Source organism: Drosophila obscura, unplaced genomic scaffold (assembly GCF_018151105.1).
Source record: "Drosophila obscura isolate BZ-5 IFL unplaced genomic scaffold, ASM1815110v1 contig_4, whole genome shotgun sequence".
In the NCBI taxonomy this organism is placed as follows: domain Eukaryota; kingdom Metazoa; phylum Arthropoda; class Insecta; order Diptera; family Drosophilidae; genus Drosophila; species Drosophila obscura.
In genome coordinates this window covers 10,550,099-10,567,361 of record NW_024542828.1, presented here as the reverse complement: position 1 = coordinate 10,567,361, position 17,263 = coordinate 10,550,099, and the positions used below count along the sequence as shown (strand labels likewise).

At 46.1% G+C, this 17,263-nt stretch overlaps 4 protein-coding genes and 2 long non-coding RNA genes across 8 annotated transcripts; 2 read left to right on the top strand and 4 right to left on the bottom strand.

The window, feature by feature from the left end:
- Positions 1-99: 99 nt before the first annotated feature.
- Positions 100-2,459, bottom strand: LOC111070006 (organic cation transporter-like protein). Its single transcript, XM_022360294.2, has 5 exons — positions 2,178-2,459; positions 1,655-2,103; positions 1,181-1,598; positions 611-1,117; positions 100-551 (listed from the first exon to the last, which is right to left on the bottom strand). Exons 1-5 carry the CDS (start codon positions 2,318-2,320, stop codon positions 425-427), a joined length of 1,644 nt encoding a protein of 547 aa, XP_022215986.1. The 5' UTR covers positions 2,321-2,459; the 3' UTR covers positions 100-424.
- Positions 2,460-3,496: 1,037 nt separating this feature from the next.
- LOC111070203 (organic cation transporter protein) lies at positions 3,497-5,586 on the bottom strand. Its single transcript, XM_022360599.2, has 6 exons — positions 5,382-5,586; positions 5,160-5,319; positions 4,814-5,072; positions 4,341-4,752; positions 3,782-4,288; positions 3,497-3,721 (listed from the first exon to the last, which is right to left on the bottom strand). The coding sequence occupies exons 1-6, from the start codon at positions 5,522-5,524 to the stop codon at positions 3,580-3,582; spliced, it is 1,623 nt and encodes a 540-aa protein (XP_022216291.2). The 5' UTR covers positions 5,525-5,586; the 3' UTR covers positions 3,497-3,579.
- A 443-nt stretch (positions 5,587-6,029) lies between these two features.
- Positions 6,030-8,915, bottom strand: LOC111070202 (organic cation transporter-like protein). 3 transcript variants are annotated; one of them, XM_022360597.2, is made up of 6 exons: positions 8,678-8,915; positions 7,927-8,120; positions 7,458-7,867; positions 6,982-7,387; positions 6,681-6,916; positions 6,030-6,606 (listed from the first exon to the last, which is right to left on the bottom strand). In XM_022360597.2, the coding sequence occupies exons 2-6, from the start codon at positions 8,100-8,102 to the stop codon at positions 6,155-6,157; spliced, it is 1,680 nt and encodes a 559-aa protein (XP_022216289.2). In that variant the 5' UTR covers positions 8,103-8,120; positions 8,678-8,915; the 3' UTR covers positions 6,030-6,154. The 3 variants fall into 3 exon arrangements, with proteins under 3 accessions (XP_022216289.2, XP_022216288.2, XP_022216290.2); XM_022360596.2 differs by lacking the exon at positions 8,678-8,915 and adding an exon at positions 8,184-8,638; XM_022360598.2 differs by lacking the exon at positions 8,678-8,915 and having other exon boundaries at positions 7,927-8,638.
- Positions 8,916-9,114: 199 nt separating this feature from the next.
- Positions 9,115-10,764, top strand: LOC111070212. Its single transcript, XR_002607329.2, has 5 exons — positions 9,115-9,387; positions 9,451-9,532; positions 9,591-10,061; positions 10,121-10,202; positions 10,262-10,764. It is a non-coding gene; the product is annotated as an uncharacterized LOC111070212 (long non-coding RNA).
- Positions 10,765-11,093: 329 nt separating this feature from the next.
- On the top strand, positions 11,094-11,759 carry LOC111070211. The gene is made up of 3 exons (XR_002607327.2): positions 11,094-11,367; positions 11,436-11,517; positions 11,577-11,759. It is a non-coding gene; the product is annotated as an uncharacterized LOC111070211 (long non-coding RNA).
- Positions 11,760-12,141: 382 nt separating this feature from the next.
- LOC111070204 (organic cation transporter-like protein) lies at positions 12,142-15,659 on the bottom strand. Its single transcript, XM_022360600.2, has 6 exons — positions 15,481-15,659; positions 15,220-15,406; positions 14,887-15,145; positions 12,930-13,347; positions 12,362-12,868; positions 12,142-12,305 (listed from the first exon to the last, which is right to left on the bottom strand). The coding sequence occupies exons 1-6, from the start codon at positions 15,621-15,623 to the stop codon at positions 12,200-12,202; spliced, it is 1,620 nt and encodes a 539-aa protein (XP_022216292.1). The 5' UTR covers positions 15,624-15,659; the 3' UTR covers positions 12,142-12,199.
- Between the last annotated feature and the right edge of the window lie 1,604 nt (positions 15,660-17,263).

The window sequence follows — 17,263 nt, the reverse complement described above, 5'->3', positions numbered from 1 at the left end:
CGAACCAGAGTCAGTGAATGCCATTAAATTTTCCATTTCTGGGGGAACTCTTTCTATAAGCCCAAGTAATTATGTTTTGATTGTAATGAATTTAATTCTTTATGTTTCTGTTTTTATGGGTATAGTAGTGTTTTATTTAACATAATATACGTGAAGAAAATTAGTACACATAGTAGACGATAGATATTTAGCAGTTCTGTTTGTGGGGTAGAATATTTGGGATAGATATTAGATATAGGAGTGCATTCTAAACAACGGTTATGGTTTACTATTACTATGCATCCTTCACATGAGCAATACGACCTATCAGACCATTCAGTTACGGGCGAAACCCAACACTATGTTGGGCTCCTCATCAGGTTATTCGTTTATCATTCAGTTTTCAGTTTTCAGTTATCAGTTCCATTCAGTTGAGGAGTGCTCTCTAGGGCTCAGACTTGGGATCCGCGTGCTTTGTGAGACCATTGCGGCGCTTATAGAAGCAGGGGAAGTAAAAGCAGCTCTCGTTCATGGCGAATACCTCGCCATCGGCCAGGCTTTCGGGGAGTTTCCTAAGGGAAACAGAGGATTATTCTGCAGTTCTGCTAGGATCTCCAGGGCTCAGACTTACTTGTGCAGCGTTTCGGGCAGAGACAGGCATAAAGCGGCGCCAAAGAACATCAGGACACTGATGAAGATCGATGGCAGCGGCTTGTAGTACTGCGCCAGGTAGATCACGTAGAAGGCCAGGGAGCTGGAGGCCAGGCCCACCACATGGATATTGGACACTGCCTGTCCGCGCACGCTGGTGGGGATGATCTCTGCCGCGTACTGGATCTCCGCGTCGTAGGAAACGGTGCTGCCAAAGCGTCCCAGGGCCACCATGCAGGCCAGCAGGATGGCATTCTCTTTGGGATCGAGAAAGGCAATGAGGAAGCCGGTGACTGCAGTGATGATGCCACCCACAAAGAGCGCCCCACAGGCCATGCCCTTGCGACCGATTCGGTTCTGCAGCAGGAGAATGGTAAAGCCCGCGGGCAGGTACACGCTGGATGTGAGGGAGAACAGCTTAAAGGGGGACGTGCCCAGACCCTCCATATTGCGGTTGATCACATCGTACGAGAGGGTAATGATGACACTAAGGGAGAGCCAAGGCATATGGTGAGTACTTGGCCTCTGCAAATCTCCTCGAATCACTCACGACTTCAGCAGCAACGTCAGCGTGAACCGACGGAGACGCGGAGTCCTGAACATGCCCAGGAAGGTGTCCCTCTGTTTGTTCACTTGCGTCTGCTGGTTCATCTTCTCGCGGTAGTGCTTCACGAACTCATCGAAGACGGAGTCCTCCACCTGTCTGCCATTGAATTTGGCCACTCGCTTGAGGCAGGCCACCGCCTCGTCGTATTTCTTTTTGGTGAGCAGCCACTGGGCGCTCTCGCAGATGAGCAGAGGATATCCGAGGACTCCCAGAGCGGGCAACGAGGCCAGCCAGAGGTAGCGACGCCAGTTGCCAATCCAGATGGCGGCCCAGGGCGAGGTCATCAGTCCGAAGCAGTAGAAGACAGCGAGGATGATGTTCAGGCCGAAGGTACGGCGCTTGGGGCTCAAGTACTCGAAGACTGAGGGAGGAAAGAGATAAGTCTGTGGATGGCTAATGATCTGTCTCTTATCTTACCCAAAATGTACATCAGATAGTACATGGTGTCCGTGGACAAGCCAGACACGAACCTAGAGAAGGCAAACCAGGGCAGGGTGTGCACGAAGGAGGTCATAAAGTCCCCCGTGGCACCAGAAAGAGCAGCCATCAGCATGGCTGGCAGGCGTCCAATGTGATCCGAGAGGAAGCCAAAGGTAATGGTGCCCACAACAGAGCCCAGAAAGAAGAAGGATTGACCCACTGCCGGCTGGTGGGACTTGTCGCAGACCCACTTCAATTCCGTGGTGAGACTCTCGTAGCCACTTTCCCGCTCAAAGATCCAGTCCTTGCAGAGCTCCGCGGACTCTGAGGGTATGCCAGTGCCATTGACCACTCCCTGCAGGAGAGTGCACGAAGAATGGGAGACATTGGAGTAGACAGAGCGTAGATCCTCGGCACTGAGGCCCATCAGATCATCATGGGAGCACCTGAAGACAAGACGAGTAGAGCAGCGATTAAAGGAGATCTACTCAACAGAGTGTATTTCCCTAGGGATGCTTACCAATGATCTGGCGTAAAAGTAATAAGAGTTTGCGAGAAATAATGCAGGGAACTGAGAATATTCGTATAGCCATAGAGGATGAGTAGCACCAGTTGGAATCTACCAAAGTTCCCGCACTTTTCAAGCACACGATCGAAATCCATTCTTCACTTTGCTTGAATAAAACTTCACTTTGAATAAAACACAAAACACTTTAAGATGTTCTGAGGGAGATGCTGAGAATTCGAATGCAGCTGAGTCTGTCTGTGGTGAGGCAACTACATTCTGTCTCGAGGCGAGCAGTACTTTGACGCTTGGCTTCTGCCGACCAGAGCCTTTTATACTTAGTATAAAGCATACGCTTCTGATTAGGATGTGTAATTAGTAACAGCTACTAGAGATTGCTGCCTATCTGTTGGCTGTTAGCTGTTCCTACTGCTGCTCAAGCTGTTTGGGGTGTGTGATGTTTACCAAGAGATTTAGAGACTCGCGATTCAACATTCCACAGCTACAAAAGGTGAACGAACACACCCACAAACGAAAGGAGCAAGGAAACTAAGGGATCTATGGAGGTATCTAGTGATTAATTGAGAATATATTTAATGTAATATTACAACCATTCATTCATTAATTGATTCATTCATTCACATAGCTCTCGGCCTTGACTCTGTGTTTTTTTTGGGGGCGGCTGGCGAAATGCGTCTTTTGTGTCGTGTGATAGCCCCCTCTTATCAGGCATTTAACTTGGCCAACTGCCCTCCCGAACTGCCTCTCAACTTTCTCGCAAATCTCGGTTGTTGTTGACGCTGTCTTAGATTTATAATAGATTTAGCCGCTCAGTGGCTTTGTGGCTGAGTGGCTGAGTGCCTCAGTGCCGCCCGGTGCCATGCTGTAAGTCACGCCTCAGCGTCATTTGTTGTCTTTGAGGATTAGGCCAGAATTCTTTTGTTTGTCGCCTGGCATTTTTATTGGATATAGAGATCCAGAGATATAGATTATATATAGTATAGATTACAAAGCGGCAGAGAGACGGGCGCCAAACCAACCGAAGCCTCTCGAATATCCAAACAGAGTTCATTTATCTGTAGAGAGAGGCAGTAAAAGTTCCGGAACCAGGGGCGTGATACACGTCTGAAATCTAACCCCCAGGACAGACGCCGCCCCAAGATCTCTTCTATCTTAAGGGTGGCGATAATTGTTTTACAGGCAGACTATTGCCTACTGCCTAGCTGATGTCTGTCTGGGCTGTGGGATTATATTTTATGGCAGCAAAAAACGCATACAGAAAGTGCATTTTGTCTGTAGTTTTCCACCAAAAAGATCAACCAGATCTGTGGGTTTTCTGTGGGTGCCCCTTGAATGCTTTCAACTGCAAGGCAATTAATTCTTTTATGTATTTAATTTATTCAGATATTTATTAAAACTATTTGGTTGTGACGTTGGCAGCCTCCAACTGAGATGCGGTTTTGATGCTGCGGCTTTCTCTTCGTTGAAAGCAGGGAAAGAAATACCATTTCTCATCCTTGGCAAAGATTTCACCCTCCTGGAGTGTTTGTGGCAGGGCTCTACAGGAAAAGAGAGATATCAAAACTGCAGAAAGAAGATCCTTGAGTGGGAAAACTCACTTGTGTAGAGTCTCTGGCAGCGTCAGGCACAGGGCAGCCCCAATAAAAAGCAGCACACTGATGAACAGCGAGGGCAGCGGCTTGAAAATGGTGCCCAGGAATATGATATACGAGCTGAAGAAGCCAAAGGCATAGCCCACCACGTGGATGTTGGCCACGCCCCGACCCCGGACACTCGTGGGTATGATCTCCGCCGCATACTGCGCCTCGGCATCGTAGGCCACGACAGCGCCATATCTTCCGAGACCCACCATGAAGGCCAAGATCAGGGCATACTCCGAGGGATCGAGTGTGGCCACCAGGTAGCCCGTGACGGCTGTGATGATGGCGCCCACAAAGAGCGAGGCACAGGCCATGCCCTTGCGTCCGATGATGTTCTGGAAGACGATGATGGTGAGGCCAGCGGGCAGGTAGCAGAAGCCCGTGTAGGAGAAGAGCAGGAAGGGGGAGGTGCCAACACCCTCCACATTGCGACTGAGGATGTCAAAGGCCACCGTGATGATCATTCTGAGGAGAGAAAAGAGTTAACTTCCAGGAGAGTAGAGATCGATCCACTCACGATTTAAGGAACAGGATAATGGTGAACTTCCTCAAACGAGGCGTCCTTAGCATGCCCATAAACGTGTCCGAGGATGTCGTCTCCACTCGGTTCTTCTTCTCCCTGTAGTGCTTGACAAACTCATCGAACACGGAGTCCTCCACTTGCCGGCCATTGATTTTTGCAATGCGTTTCAGGCACTGGACAGCGCGATCGAATTTGTGTTTCGTCAGCAGCCACTCGACGCTCTCAAAGAGACAAAAGGGATACACGAGCACACCCAAGGCGGGCAGGGAAGCAGCCCAGAGGTACGAACGCCAGTCGCCCAACCAAATGGCCATCCAGGGGGAGACCATCAGGCCGAAGCAGTAGAAGACAGCGAGGATGATGTTCAGGCCAAAGGTGCGATGCTTAGGACTGAGGTACTCGAAGACTGAAAGGCGGAGGATCCTTTAGGGATGGATTCCGGGACGAGTCGTGCCCCAAATACTCACCCAAAATATACATCAGTACGTATTGGGTATCTGTGGAGAGGCCAGACACGAAACGAGTGGCGCAAAACCACGGCAAAGACGACACAAAGGAGGTGAGAAAGTCGCCCAGAGCACCCGTCAGCGTGGTTATCACACAGGCGGGCAGACGTCCTATGCGATCCGCCAGATAGCCAAAGAAGATTGTGCCCAGCACGGAGCCCACAAAGAAGAAGGACTGACCCACGGCCAGCTGGTAGGCATCATCGCAGACCCACTCGAGCTGTGGACACACAATTGTGGAGGCGAGTGTTAGCGAGGGGAGCTGGCAGAAACTGTTTTCTGTTTTATACTTTTGGGGATATCGAACCTCTGTGGTGATGCTCTCGTAGCCGCTTTCTCTGTCGAAATGCCACGACTGGCACTTGGACTCCCGGTGCGCGGAAGGATCAGTGTCCCAGTGGATGTAGCTGCAGGAATCTACCAGGGAGGTGGCATTCTCGTTGAAGTCTTCAACGGGCAGAGAGCATCTGGAAAGAGAGGGAAATGATGCTACAGGACCTACCTATAATGGCAGGGTGGCGGAACCTACCTGTGAGCGGGCGTAAAACTGATGATTGTCTGTGAAAAGTAATGCAGCGAAGACACTATATTCGTATATCCATAGAGTCCTAGCAGCAAGATCTGATAGCGGCCAAAGTTTCCACACTTCTCCAGGACACGTTCGACATCCATTGTGTGATAGAGTAGCTGCAGCGGCGATCGCTGGCCAACGACTGATGCCCCCACAGGCGATCTAAGCAGCTAAAATATATATCGCGGGGGGCTATACACACTGCAAATAATCGCAGGTGACTTTATCTCTGCGGCCACGGCTGCGATGATGCGAAAGAAAGTGTTTGAGATTTCCCGCAGACGACGTTCCGTGTGTGCCGACTGGAGAGTTTTTTGTGTGTGACGAGTCGAGTGCTTCTGCAGACCATAAACCATAAAAAGTAGTTCGTATCTTTAAAGGTGTTTTGTTTTATGGGCACTAAACTACCGAAACCCGAGCCGCTGGGCAAATAGAAACAGGAGGGGCAAGGCATGTGCCTGAGCTGTCCAAACAATGGACACACGAATCACCAGCCAAGCAATCCTGAAGTCTTTTCTGAGATTCCATAATCTAGATTATGGAATAGCAGATGTTTCGCATACCAGAAACACTGATAGACCTACAACATATATTCCAACGATAATGTGTGTGTGTCTATCGTTATGTTTATTCGATTGAGTGGTATATAATACCTTGACTTAAACAGTGACATCTGCTAAAGAGGGTCTACGACTACATTGAAGATCAATTGCAATTGCTTGCATCCCAGCTTAAAAACTAATCAAAAGTAAACCGCCGAATCTGTGGAGTTCGAAATGGTGCTTGGTGCTGTGGTGTCCCGAGGCCAAAGTGGTGGCCGATTGCGTTCGTTGCTCCGTGAAGCTGAAGGAGAACCAGCGATCGTTTTTGCCAAAGTTCTCGCCATCCTCCAGGGATGTGGGCAGCGTCCGGTGCAGCGTCTCTGGGAGCAGCAGACACAGACAGGCGCCGAGCAGAGAGATCAGGCCCAGAATGATCTCCGGCATGGGGTAGAAGATGCTGCGCGTGTAGAGTATAAAAGCGCTGAAGAAGGTGAAGGCATAGCCTGCCACATGCACCGCAGCCACGCCCTGACCCCGCACACAGGTGGGAATCAATTCGGTGGCATACTGAGCGCCCGAATTGTAGGCCACCGTCACACCAAAGCGACCCACAACAGAGAGGCTGACGAGCAGAGTTGTGGCTGTAAAAACCAAAAAAAAAGGAAACTTAAGGAATAAATTCAGAATATAATTTGGACTGCCTTGGACGACTTACTCTTATCGGTGGCAGGGGCAGCAAAGAGTATGCCACCCGTCACCGAGATGAATATGCCGCTCAGCAGCAGCGATATGGAGGCCATGGCCTTGCGGCCGATGCGATCTTGCAGGGCGATGATCAGCAGGCAGGCGGGCAGAATTGTTGTGGCGCTCAGCGAGAACATCAGAAATGGCGAAATGCCAAGGCCTTGAACGTTCCGCGAGACGGCATCGTAGCAGAGGGTAATGACCATGCTAAATGGAGAATCCAAACAGTAATCAGACATAGATATGGGCAGCTATAGCCTGCAGCTACTCACGATTTGAAGAAGAGAATGAGCGTGTTCCGGCGCAGACGTGGGGTCTTGAAGAGATCCAGCAGATTGGGCCTGGCTTTGGTGTGCTGCTGACTGAACTTACACTCGTCGATGAACTCCTGGTAGCTGCTCTCCTCCACCTGCCGGCCATTGATCTTGGCCACGCGCTTGAGGCAGACCACCGCCCGGTCGTACTTCTGCTTGGAGATCAGCCACTGGACGCTCTCGGGTACGATGAGATAGAAGAAAGGCACCAGCAGGAAGGGCAGCGAGGTGGCCAAGAGAAAACCCTGCCAGCTGCGCATCAGGACAGCAATCCAGGGAGCGGCCATGGAGCCCAGGCAATAGAAGAAACCAATGCACAGGCTGAGGCCCACTGTGCGCAAGGAGGGACGCATGTATTCCATAACTGAAAGAACAGAGAGACATCGATACCCTTAGCAGGGGACTATATGGACAAGAGATCCGTCAGCACTCACCCAATATATACATCATGACAAAGTTACTGTCCGTGGCAAAGCCAGAGACCAAACGAAACACACAAAAGAGCGTGAGGTTAGTGCCCCAAATGGTGAGCAGATTGCCGACCATTGCAATCATATTGGCCACCACGAGAATGGGCAGACGCCCCACCACATCCGCGAGGAAGCCCAACACCAGGGTGCCCACCACGGAACCCACAAAGAACATCGACTGGCCGAGCGTCAGCTTCCAGGCGTCCGCACAGATCCAGTTCATGTCCGAAGTGAAGCTCTCGTAGCCCATGAAGAGCTCGTAGTCATAGTTGTGGCAGGTACTTGCAGATGCATTCTGTGCCAAAGAATGGCAGCTTGATTCACTGGGTGGCTGCTGGCCTCCTCCTCCTGCATCTGGCAGACCATCTGCACACCTAAGCGTATGATTAATATCAAGTATACGCCACGCAAGACGGTTGGGGATTTTGGTTACCAGTATTTGGGCACGAAACTGATGATCGTCTGGGAGTAGTAGTGCAGGGCAGACAGCATATTGATCAAACAGAAGAGCAGCAGCATCAGCAGCTGCAGCCGATTGCAGTCGCCGCATTTCTCCAGTATTTTGTCGACCTCCAGCATTGTGTTGATCCGCACTCGCACCACTTGCATTCACTTCACGCCCTCACGCTGCGATGAAATGGAAAGAAATGGGCTGAATCTCTGCCCATATTTTGCGCGTTTTTTAATTACTAAAGCCAATTAGTAGCTGAGCTGAGCTGAGCTGAGAAAAGCGACTGAGCGCAGCTGCTCTGTCGTTCCCCCTTGGATTCAGATTCAGCTCAGAAACAATTTGGATAAATTATGTTTGACAGCTGAAACATTTCACCAGAGAAATGAAAAACAGATGCTGGCGGCTCTCCGGCTCAGTAAAATTTACAATTTGCTGGGGGGGAGAAATTGTTTTCACAGAGAGAACACTTTTTTGTATGCTATTTTTATGGATATTTTTTTTAGCTCGTTATAGCAGATACGTAACTCCATTTTATATATCACAAAACTATAGTATTTTTGGCCCGTAACATGTCAAAATAATCTAGATATATGCACTTGAAATCAATCAACGATACTGAATCCAATTTCAATAATCAACAGCTTATTTTCCATTTCTTCTTTCTTGTTGGACAACGTATCACACTCTCCACTAATCAACTAGTACACTCTTTTCCCAGTTAAAGCGAACTTACGCATACGAGGCGCAGCTTTTGACTGGCAGGCAGCGCTATAATCTCCGCGCACAGGTCTCAACAAGGCGTCGAAAAATGTCTCAATATTTTGCGATAAGAAACAGACTTTCCTTCTGCAGTCTGCACCTGAATCTGTACATATGTATACAAGTAGAATATTAATGGAACAAGCTCAGTCAGTGACCGCTGGCTTGTCGCTAATTCTGGGTGTAGTGTGCCGCGAAATTGCAATGTCAACCGCACGGAACGAAAGTAGAGTTGGATTTGAGAGGCTCTCGTCTCGATTGGGATTCAGATGCAGGCGAACAAAATAGCACAAAAGCATGTGGCACTGCTATTGCCAGAGAGTGTATCGAATAGTGGATGCCCCCCAATATAGAAGTCTCTCATCGATCGTAGCAAATTTTTTTAAATAAGTAAAACAGTCAGACAGATTAAATTTCTATTCTAATTTTTTTGTACAGTTTTTAGAAATTACCAAAATGTGTAAGGATGATAGATTTGTTTCCATATTTCTCGGCGCATGGAACTTGCTCCTGGGGCCATGCTGCTTACTTCTTTCCCTGGTCTGCATAAGCAAACGCAAGTCGACGCAGGGACTCCGGGTCTACGATCCTGATTATGCCTGGTTTTTGTATTGTTGCGTTCTGTTTATTACTTCAATAATACACATTCTGAGCGGGGTTTTGATACTGCTTGGCATGAAATGGGTGAGTTGCAGTCGGATGGATATTATTACCCCTTATTATTTTTATCGTTTATCGTTTCTGCAGGAGAACAGCAAAATGTTCTTTGTGGGAATAGTTTTGGGCAATTTCTTGCCCTTTGCGCTGCTGTTCACCATCATTATACCAAGTAGGTGGACGCCCATTTATTTTGATATGTTTTTGTTGCTTCTTTTCTGTGCTTTCAGTTATACAAATCATTTTGATGCTTGGAGCGCTCAGATACTACAAATCGAACTGGGAATAGTTTCATGGAACACTTGACATTAAAACTATTTATTAAATTTCAAAATTCGTTTGCGAGGCCCCCTAAATTATCAGTACAAAATAAAGAACAATAGCCTTCGATAAATCTCTCATTAATCATAGAAAATTTTAGAAATAAACACAGATAGAATTTACCAAAATTTGCCAAAATGTGTTGTGAAAGTTGTGAAAGTTGTGAAAATTGGAAATTTGTTTCCTTTTTTTTTGGAGCATGGAACATTATTTGCGGCATATTAATTTTCATTTATTCAACAATCGATAATGTTAGATCTGAATCTCCGATACAGGAGGGGGGACATATCAACGCTAAACGTATTTTCCTTTGGGTTGTGTTATTTACTGCCATTATACACATTCTGAGCGGGGCGTTGATACTGACTGGCTTATGGATGGTGAGTCCCTCGTTGCAGTCGGAGATTATCGTTTGTAACTTGGTTTATCGTTTCTGCAGGACAAGAAATTGTATTTCCTGGTGGGGCTAATTCTGAGTAATATCATGCCCCTTGCGACGTTCTTCACCATAATTATACCAGGTAGGTTCTCCGATATTACCATATACTGTTTCTCCTTTGCTCCATTGCTCTGCTTTCAGTTGTGCACATCATTTGCCTGTTGAAAGCAATCAGATATTACAGGTGGAACTGGGAATAGAACATAGAATGAAATACTTGATATAAAATCTTTGTCTTAAAAGTCAAAATTTGTTTGCGTTTCCCCCTTAAATTACTTGTATAAATAAAAAAAAAATACCATTCGATAAATCTCTCATTGATGATAGAAAATTTTAGAAATAAATACAGATAGAATTTCACCAAAATTTACCAAAATGTGTTGTGAAGCTTGTGAAAGTTTTACAAATTGGAAATCTGTTTCCTTTTTTTTCGGAGTATGGAACATTTTTTGCGGCATATTAATTGCCATTTGTTCAGCAGTCTATATGGAGGAACATAAACGCCCGATGGGGCGACATTTCGACGGTAAATATTATTTCCTTATGGCTGTGTTAATTACTGCCATTATACACATTCTGAGCGGAGCGTTGATACTGACTGGCTTATGGATGGTGAGTCCCTCGATGCAGTCGGAGATTATCGTTTGTAACTTGGTTTATCGTTTCTGCAGGACAAGAAAATTATTTTCCTGGTGGGATTAATTCTGAGCAATATCATGCCCCTTGCCACGTTCCTCACCATAATTATACCAGGTAGGTTCTCCGATATTACTATATACTGTTTCTCCTTTGCTCCATTGCTCTGCTTTTGCCTGGTGAATGCAATCAGATACTACAAGTCGAACTGGGAATAGAACGTGGAATATACTTGGTATAAAATCTTTGTCTTTAAAGTCAAAATTCCCAATGAAATTATCTGTATAAATAAAAAACAATCAAAGAATTCCAAAAAAATATCAAAAAAGAAAACTCCATTGATCATAGCAAACTTTTATAAATAAATACAAACAGACAGACAGAATTTTCAAAAATTAATCAAAATGTGTTGTGAAGATTGTGAAGATCTTAAATTAATTTCCATTTTTTTCGGAACATGGAACATTTTCTTTGGCCTGATATTTTCTATTTATGCTCTAGTCCGTGAGGCGAACTTCAGTACCTGGTGTGGCATCTTGGTTATTGTTCTGCTATTAACATCCATACTACACACTCTGAGCGGGCTATTGACTTTGCTTGGAATATTGATCGTGAGTAATTGGTTGCTTGCGTCAAAGATTATTCTTTAAGTAGTTTTTGTTGTTTATTGTTTCTGCAGGACAACAGAGTAGCGTTCTTGCTGGGAATAATTCTGAGCAATTTTATGCCAGTCATGCTGTTGTTTACCATATTTATACCAGGTAGGTGGACGTCTAAATTATAATATTTTCTTGATATTTCTCCATTGCTCTGCTCTCAGTTTTGCACCTGGTTTGTGTGATTAAAGCGATCAAATACTACAAATCGAAGTGGGTTTCCAGCCCACAAATTTAGTTCTAGCTCCCTTCAAGTGTTTTGAATTCATGGACTACTCGATGACAAATCTCAGAACGAAACTGACGCTAAGTTATCTGTATAAATAAAGAGAAACAATGCCAATCCACTTGTATCTTATTGCATATATAACCCACTCAATTAAGGGGTAGCCAAAAATATAAATCAGGAAGATGTTGACACGATGCTGTTCGCTGGAACGAGGAGATAAATATAGATTTTTAGGTTCGCCGATTTGTGGCATGCGATGCAATTTGTTGACTAGCCCCCACACCCTACCCTACCCTACCCTACCCCACACTACCGTTGTATTATTATTATTATGGGGACAGTTTCATATGTGACGTCACAGTAGGCAGCAGCGATTCATTGTAGATTGCCTATGGAAAAACTTTTTGCAACTTTTGGCTGTGAAAAATGAGTGTAATCATGAATGCAATCAGCGGTTATCGGATTATAATAATACTCGTACTCCCAGATAGCTCCCCTGCCACTTTATTCTCTATTATAAATATTAAAAAGCAACAAGTCATCGTTCTGTGATATATTTTAGGCATTTTGTTCGCGTTTTTGTCGTCTGTGAAAGCAGGGAAAGTACAAGAAACTCTCGTTCAAGGCGAAGCTCTCGCCATCTGCTAGATTCTCTGGAAGTTTCCTGAAATTCAGCAGGGAATAAATGCCCGACATATCGAAAGATATTCATGGACATACTTATCCAAGGTCTCTGGCAACGTGAGGCATAGGGCAGCGCCAAAGAACATCAGGCAACTGATGAAGATCGATGGCAGCGGCTTGTAGTACTGGGACAGGTAGATCACGTAGAAGGCCAGGGAGCTGGAGGCCAGGCCCGCCACATGGATATTGGAGAGGGCTCTGCCTCGCACGCTCGTGGGGATGATCTCTGCCGCGTACTGGATCTCCGCATCGTAGGAAACGGTGGCCCCGAAGCGACCTAGGGCCACCATGATGGCCAGCAGAACAGCATGTTCCTGCGGATCGAGGTGGGCTATGAGGAAGCCCGTCGTCGTGGTGATGATGCCAGCGCCAAAGAGCGCAGCACAGGCCATGCCCTTGCGTCCGATTTTGTTCTGCAGCAGGAGGATCGCCACGCCGGCGGGCAGATAAGCAATCGATGTGACGGAGAACAGCTTGAAGGGAGACGTGCCCATACCCTCCATGTTTCGGTTGATCACATCGCAGGAGAGCGTAATTATGACCCTACAAATGATATATTCTGAGTGTTTCTTGGGGATCCAAATACCGTGATCCAAATACTCACGACTTCAGCAGCAACGTCAGTGTGAACCGACGAAGGCGGGGTGTCCTGAACATGCCCAGAAAGGTGTCCTCCCGGCTGTTCACCTTCTCCTCCTCGCTTGTCTTCTCGCGGTAGTGCTTCACGAACTCATCGAAGACGGAGTCATCCACCTGTCTGCCATTGAATTTGGCCACTCGCTTGAGGCAGGCCACCGCCTCGTCGTATTTCTTTTTGGTGAGCAGCCACTGGGCGCTCTCGCAGATGAGCAGAGGATATCCGAGGACTCCCAGAGCGGGCAACGAGGCCAGCCAGAGGTAGCGACGCCAGTTGCCAATCCAGATGGCGGCCCAGGGCGAGGTCATCAGTCCGAAGCAGTAGAAGACAGCGAGAATGATGTTCAGGCCGAAGGTACGACTTTTGGGACTCAGGTACTCAAAGACTAGAAGGGTATGGAATAGATGGGACATGTGGGATTACACGTGCTACCATGGAGTCTTTATAAATCAGGAATGAAATGTAATTGTCATAGGGTTAGTTGAGTAAATAAAATACAATAAAATACAATTACAAAAAGTAAGGAAAAGGTAAGTATGCATAGCTGGGGATCTTTGGTCCTTGATCCTTGGTCCTTGAAAAAACTCATTAAATCACGAATATTCTCCCGATCACGAGAAGGCGGAAGAAAGTCAAGAAATGGCGGAGAAAGGTAAGTATTTGTAACTGGGAAAAATATCCTGATTCCGTGGTTTTTTATAAGGACTCGAAAAAATCGGCGATTTTTATCTGATCACGAGGAGACGTACCACGTCCTGATCGGACTTGAAATAACGGAGTTAAGTAGATTTAAATAACATTAAAACTAATTACACATATTTAGCACATTTGAACTTCGCGCTCAGTTTCATAGTAGCCAGCTTTTGACACGATGAAAAAACATAAAATCACAGGGCCCCTCTGCTGATTTCTGTTCGCCTGGTAGCCCAGATTTGAAATTGTCTTTTTCGGTCATTTGAGCGCCATCAAATTCAAAGTTGTTGTTGTACAACAATTGACAACAATAACAATAACAACAACAACTTTTAACTTGCGACTGCTCAAATGGCAGAAAAATGAAATTTTCAGATTTCAATACCAGGCGAACAGAAATCAGCAGAAGGTCGCTGGTTTTTTTGTAAATTTTCTTTTTCAGCCCCAAAAGTATGCTATGATTCTAAGTTAAAAGTATGCAACAGAATTTGATTATATGTTGTAACTAAAACAATGCAACACAATTTTTGCAATTGTATTTCCTTATCAACCCCAAAAGTATGCTATGATGTAATTATATGTTGCAGCTAAAAGCATGCAACACACTTTTTATATGTTTTGCTTCGTCAGCCCCAAAAGTATGCTATGATTCTTAGTTAAAAGTATGCAACAGAATTTGATGCAATTTTTCTGATCGCACATCTGAACTTCGCGTTCAGTTTCATAGTAGCCAGCTTTTGACACGATGAAAAAACAAAAAACCGCGGTACCTTCTGCTGATTTCTGCTCGCCTGGTATCCCAGATTTGCAATTTTCTTTTTCGGCCATTTGAGCGCCATCAAATTCAAAGTTGTTGTTGTACAACAATTGACAACAACAACAATAACAATAACAACAAAAACATAAGGGAGTTGTTGTACAACAACAACTTTTAACTTGCGACTGCTCAAATGGCAGAAAAATGAAATTTTCAGATTTCAATACCAGGCGAACAGAAATCAGCAGAAGGTCGCTGGTTTTTTTGTACATTTTCTTGTTCAGCCCCAAAAGTATGCTATGATTTAATTAAATGTTGTAACTAAAAGTATGCAACATTGCTTTTTAGTTAGAAGTATGCAACAAAATTTGATGCAATTTGTCTGCCCGAAATCTCAACTTTGAGCGGCAACAAATTGAGGAGTCCGACTAACGATGTCTACATATATGTATGTATGTATCTACTCGTACTTACCCAAGATGTACATCAGATAGTACATGGTATCCGTGGAGAGACCCGAAACGAATCTGGCGACGGCAAACCAGGGCAAGGTGTAGACAAAGGAAGTCATGAAGTCACCCGCCGCCCCGCACAGGGTGGCCAACAGCAGGGAGGGTAGGCGACCGATGTGATCGGAGAGGAAGCCAAAGGTCATGGTGCCCACCACAGAGCCCAGAAAGAACAGGGACTGGCCGAGAGCGGGCTGGTGGGATTTGTCACATACCCAATTCAGCTGAAAGTGAAAGGGAGGGAGGAGCTGATGATTTGCAGGCAGGGATGATCCATCCACATCCAAAGATTAGTCACCTCCGTGGTGATGCTCTCGTAGCCACTCTCCCGCATGAATATCCACTCGGTGCAGACACCATGCGCCGCAGCAATGCCCGTTCCATTGATAACATCCACAAGGAGCGTGCAGGATGGCTGCGAGATATTCGAGTACACCGAGCGTAGCTCCTCCACACCAAGACCCATGAGATCTTCGTGGGCACACCTTTGGAAAGGTTGGGAATTTGGGATACACTTTCTTTGCTGCCTTTTCGACTGTACTCTGACTGTGACACTAACCAATGCTCGGGCGTAAAGGTGATTAGCGTTTGCGAGAAATAGTGCAGCGATCCGAGAATATTCGTGTAGCCATAGAGTAAGAGGATCACCACCTGGAATTTTCCATAGTTTCCGCACTTATCCAGTATTGAAATAAAGTCCATGGGGACTACTAATTTTCTACTTAGAACCGAAACTGGCCGAATGCAATGTCCAACTAGAGTGAAGGGCTCACAAGAAGCTACCAAATTGGTTCTTCTGCTGGGGATTTTCGTGCAAGGTACGTGCGAAAAACAGCTGCTCCCACATGTGAGAAACTGTGTGGATCGTAAACACATTTCCCTCAAAGGTTTTCTCCACTATCTACTATCTGCATTTCCCCCCTCCTCCTCCGCCGCTGTTAATTTAAAGTCAAGACAATGTTGCATTAGCCTGACATTCTTGTTGATCAATTGCTTTGATCTTCTGGCTAAAAATAGTTAAAACATATGACACGGCCGCAGGCACGACTTTGATTCCCTGCTATACTTCCCAACGAGTGCTTGTCGCCCGTCGCACGTCGCACAATGCAATCCGCATTGGCGAAAAACAATGCATGCAGCTGTCAATGGCTTAACCGATCGCAGATACAAATTTGTGGCCATAAATTAAGCGCACAAAACGGTAAATATTACGTGGAATTGTCACAGACACTTGGCTGTGGGAAGTGGGGAAAGGGTATGCTGGATAGAGCAGAATATGGTGTGCACTTTAAAGCAATTATGTGGGTAGTAGATTAAGAATCTGCGACTTCTGGTAGCTGAAAACATTAAAGATATTTTGATATATACTTACGGGACTTATGGGATCATCTTTTAATATATTTGATGTCTTCAAGTAACTCCTTTCCTCTGCTGCTTTCGGGTTTCTTTAGCATTTAGCTGTACCCCCAATTAAAGTGTATTATTAACGACATTATTTGCTTGGATATCGAGTGTTTTTTTGTTTGTTGGCCTGGTCTCTGGGCCACACTAATGTGCCGACATCAGCACGTTGACCTTTCGCTTTATTAGGCGGCTATGCTGGCAGCCAGGCAGACCCCTGCCGAACCCTGTCTCTGAATGGTCTCTCTCTCCCTCTCTCTCTCTCGCTCTCTATCTCCGGGCACACTCTTAATTCAATTGCGGACTGTCTGACCTTTTGCGCATGCGCACAGCGCCATCGACTGCCATTTCATATGGAAATGCTGGGCCCCCAGAGCCCCCTGTTCTTCTGGGTTGCCACTAATTACACAAACAAAAAAAAAAAGAAACAAACGAAAGAAGTCCTAGACCGGCGCCGGCAGGCAGCTGTATGATAATTTAACATTTCAATTGTCTTAGGTGAAATAAATTTTCACATAATTGCCCCAAAGTTGAGGTCCAAAGTTGGGAATCGAAAACAGAAAAGCAGAAAACCAGAAAACCAGACAAAAGTGAAAGGGCAAGTGGCTGTGGCTGTGGCTGTGAGGTCCCTTTAAATGGTTTAGCGGAAGAATAACCTTTCTAAGTCGACACGATAACTGCGCCAAAGTTGAAGCCAGGCACGGCACGGCAAGGCACACGATTTGCAGTGCCAGTGCTGACAGTGTCGGCAGTGCCAGGTGGTGGCACCTCCACAGAGACACCGACAGCGACTCCTCGACTGTGTGTTGTCTGTGTCGGTGTGTCTGCGCCATGTGCTTGATCGCTGAACCTGGTCTTTGGGTCTCTGGTGTGTGGGTCTCTTTGGTCTGTGGGTCTCTGGCCAGGTCTCGTCTCTCTTGATCTTAAATTAGTTTATTGCT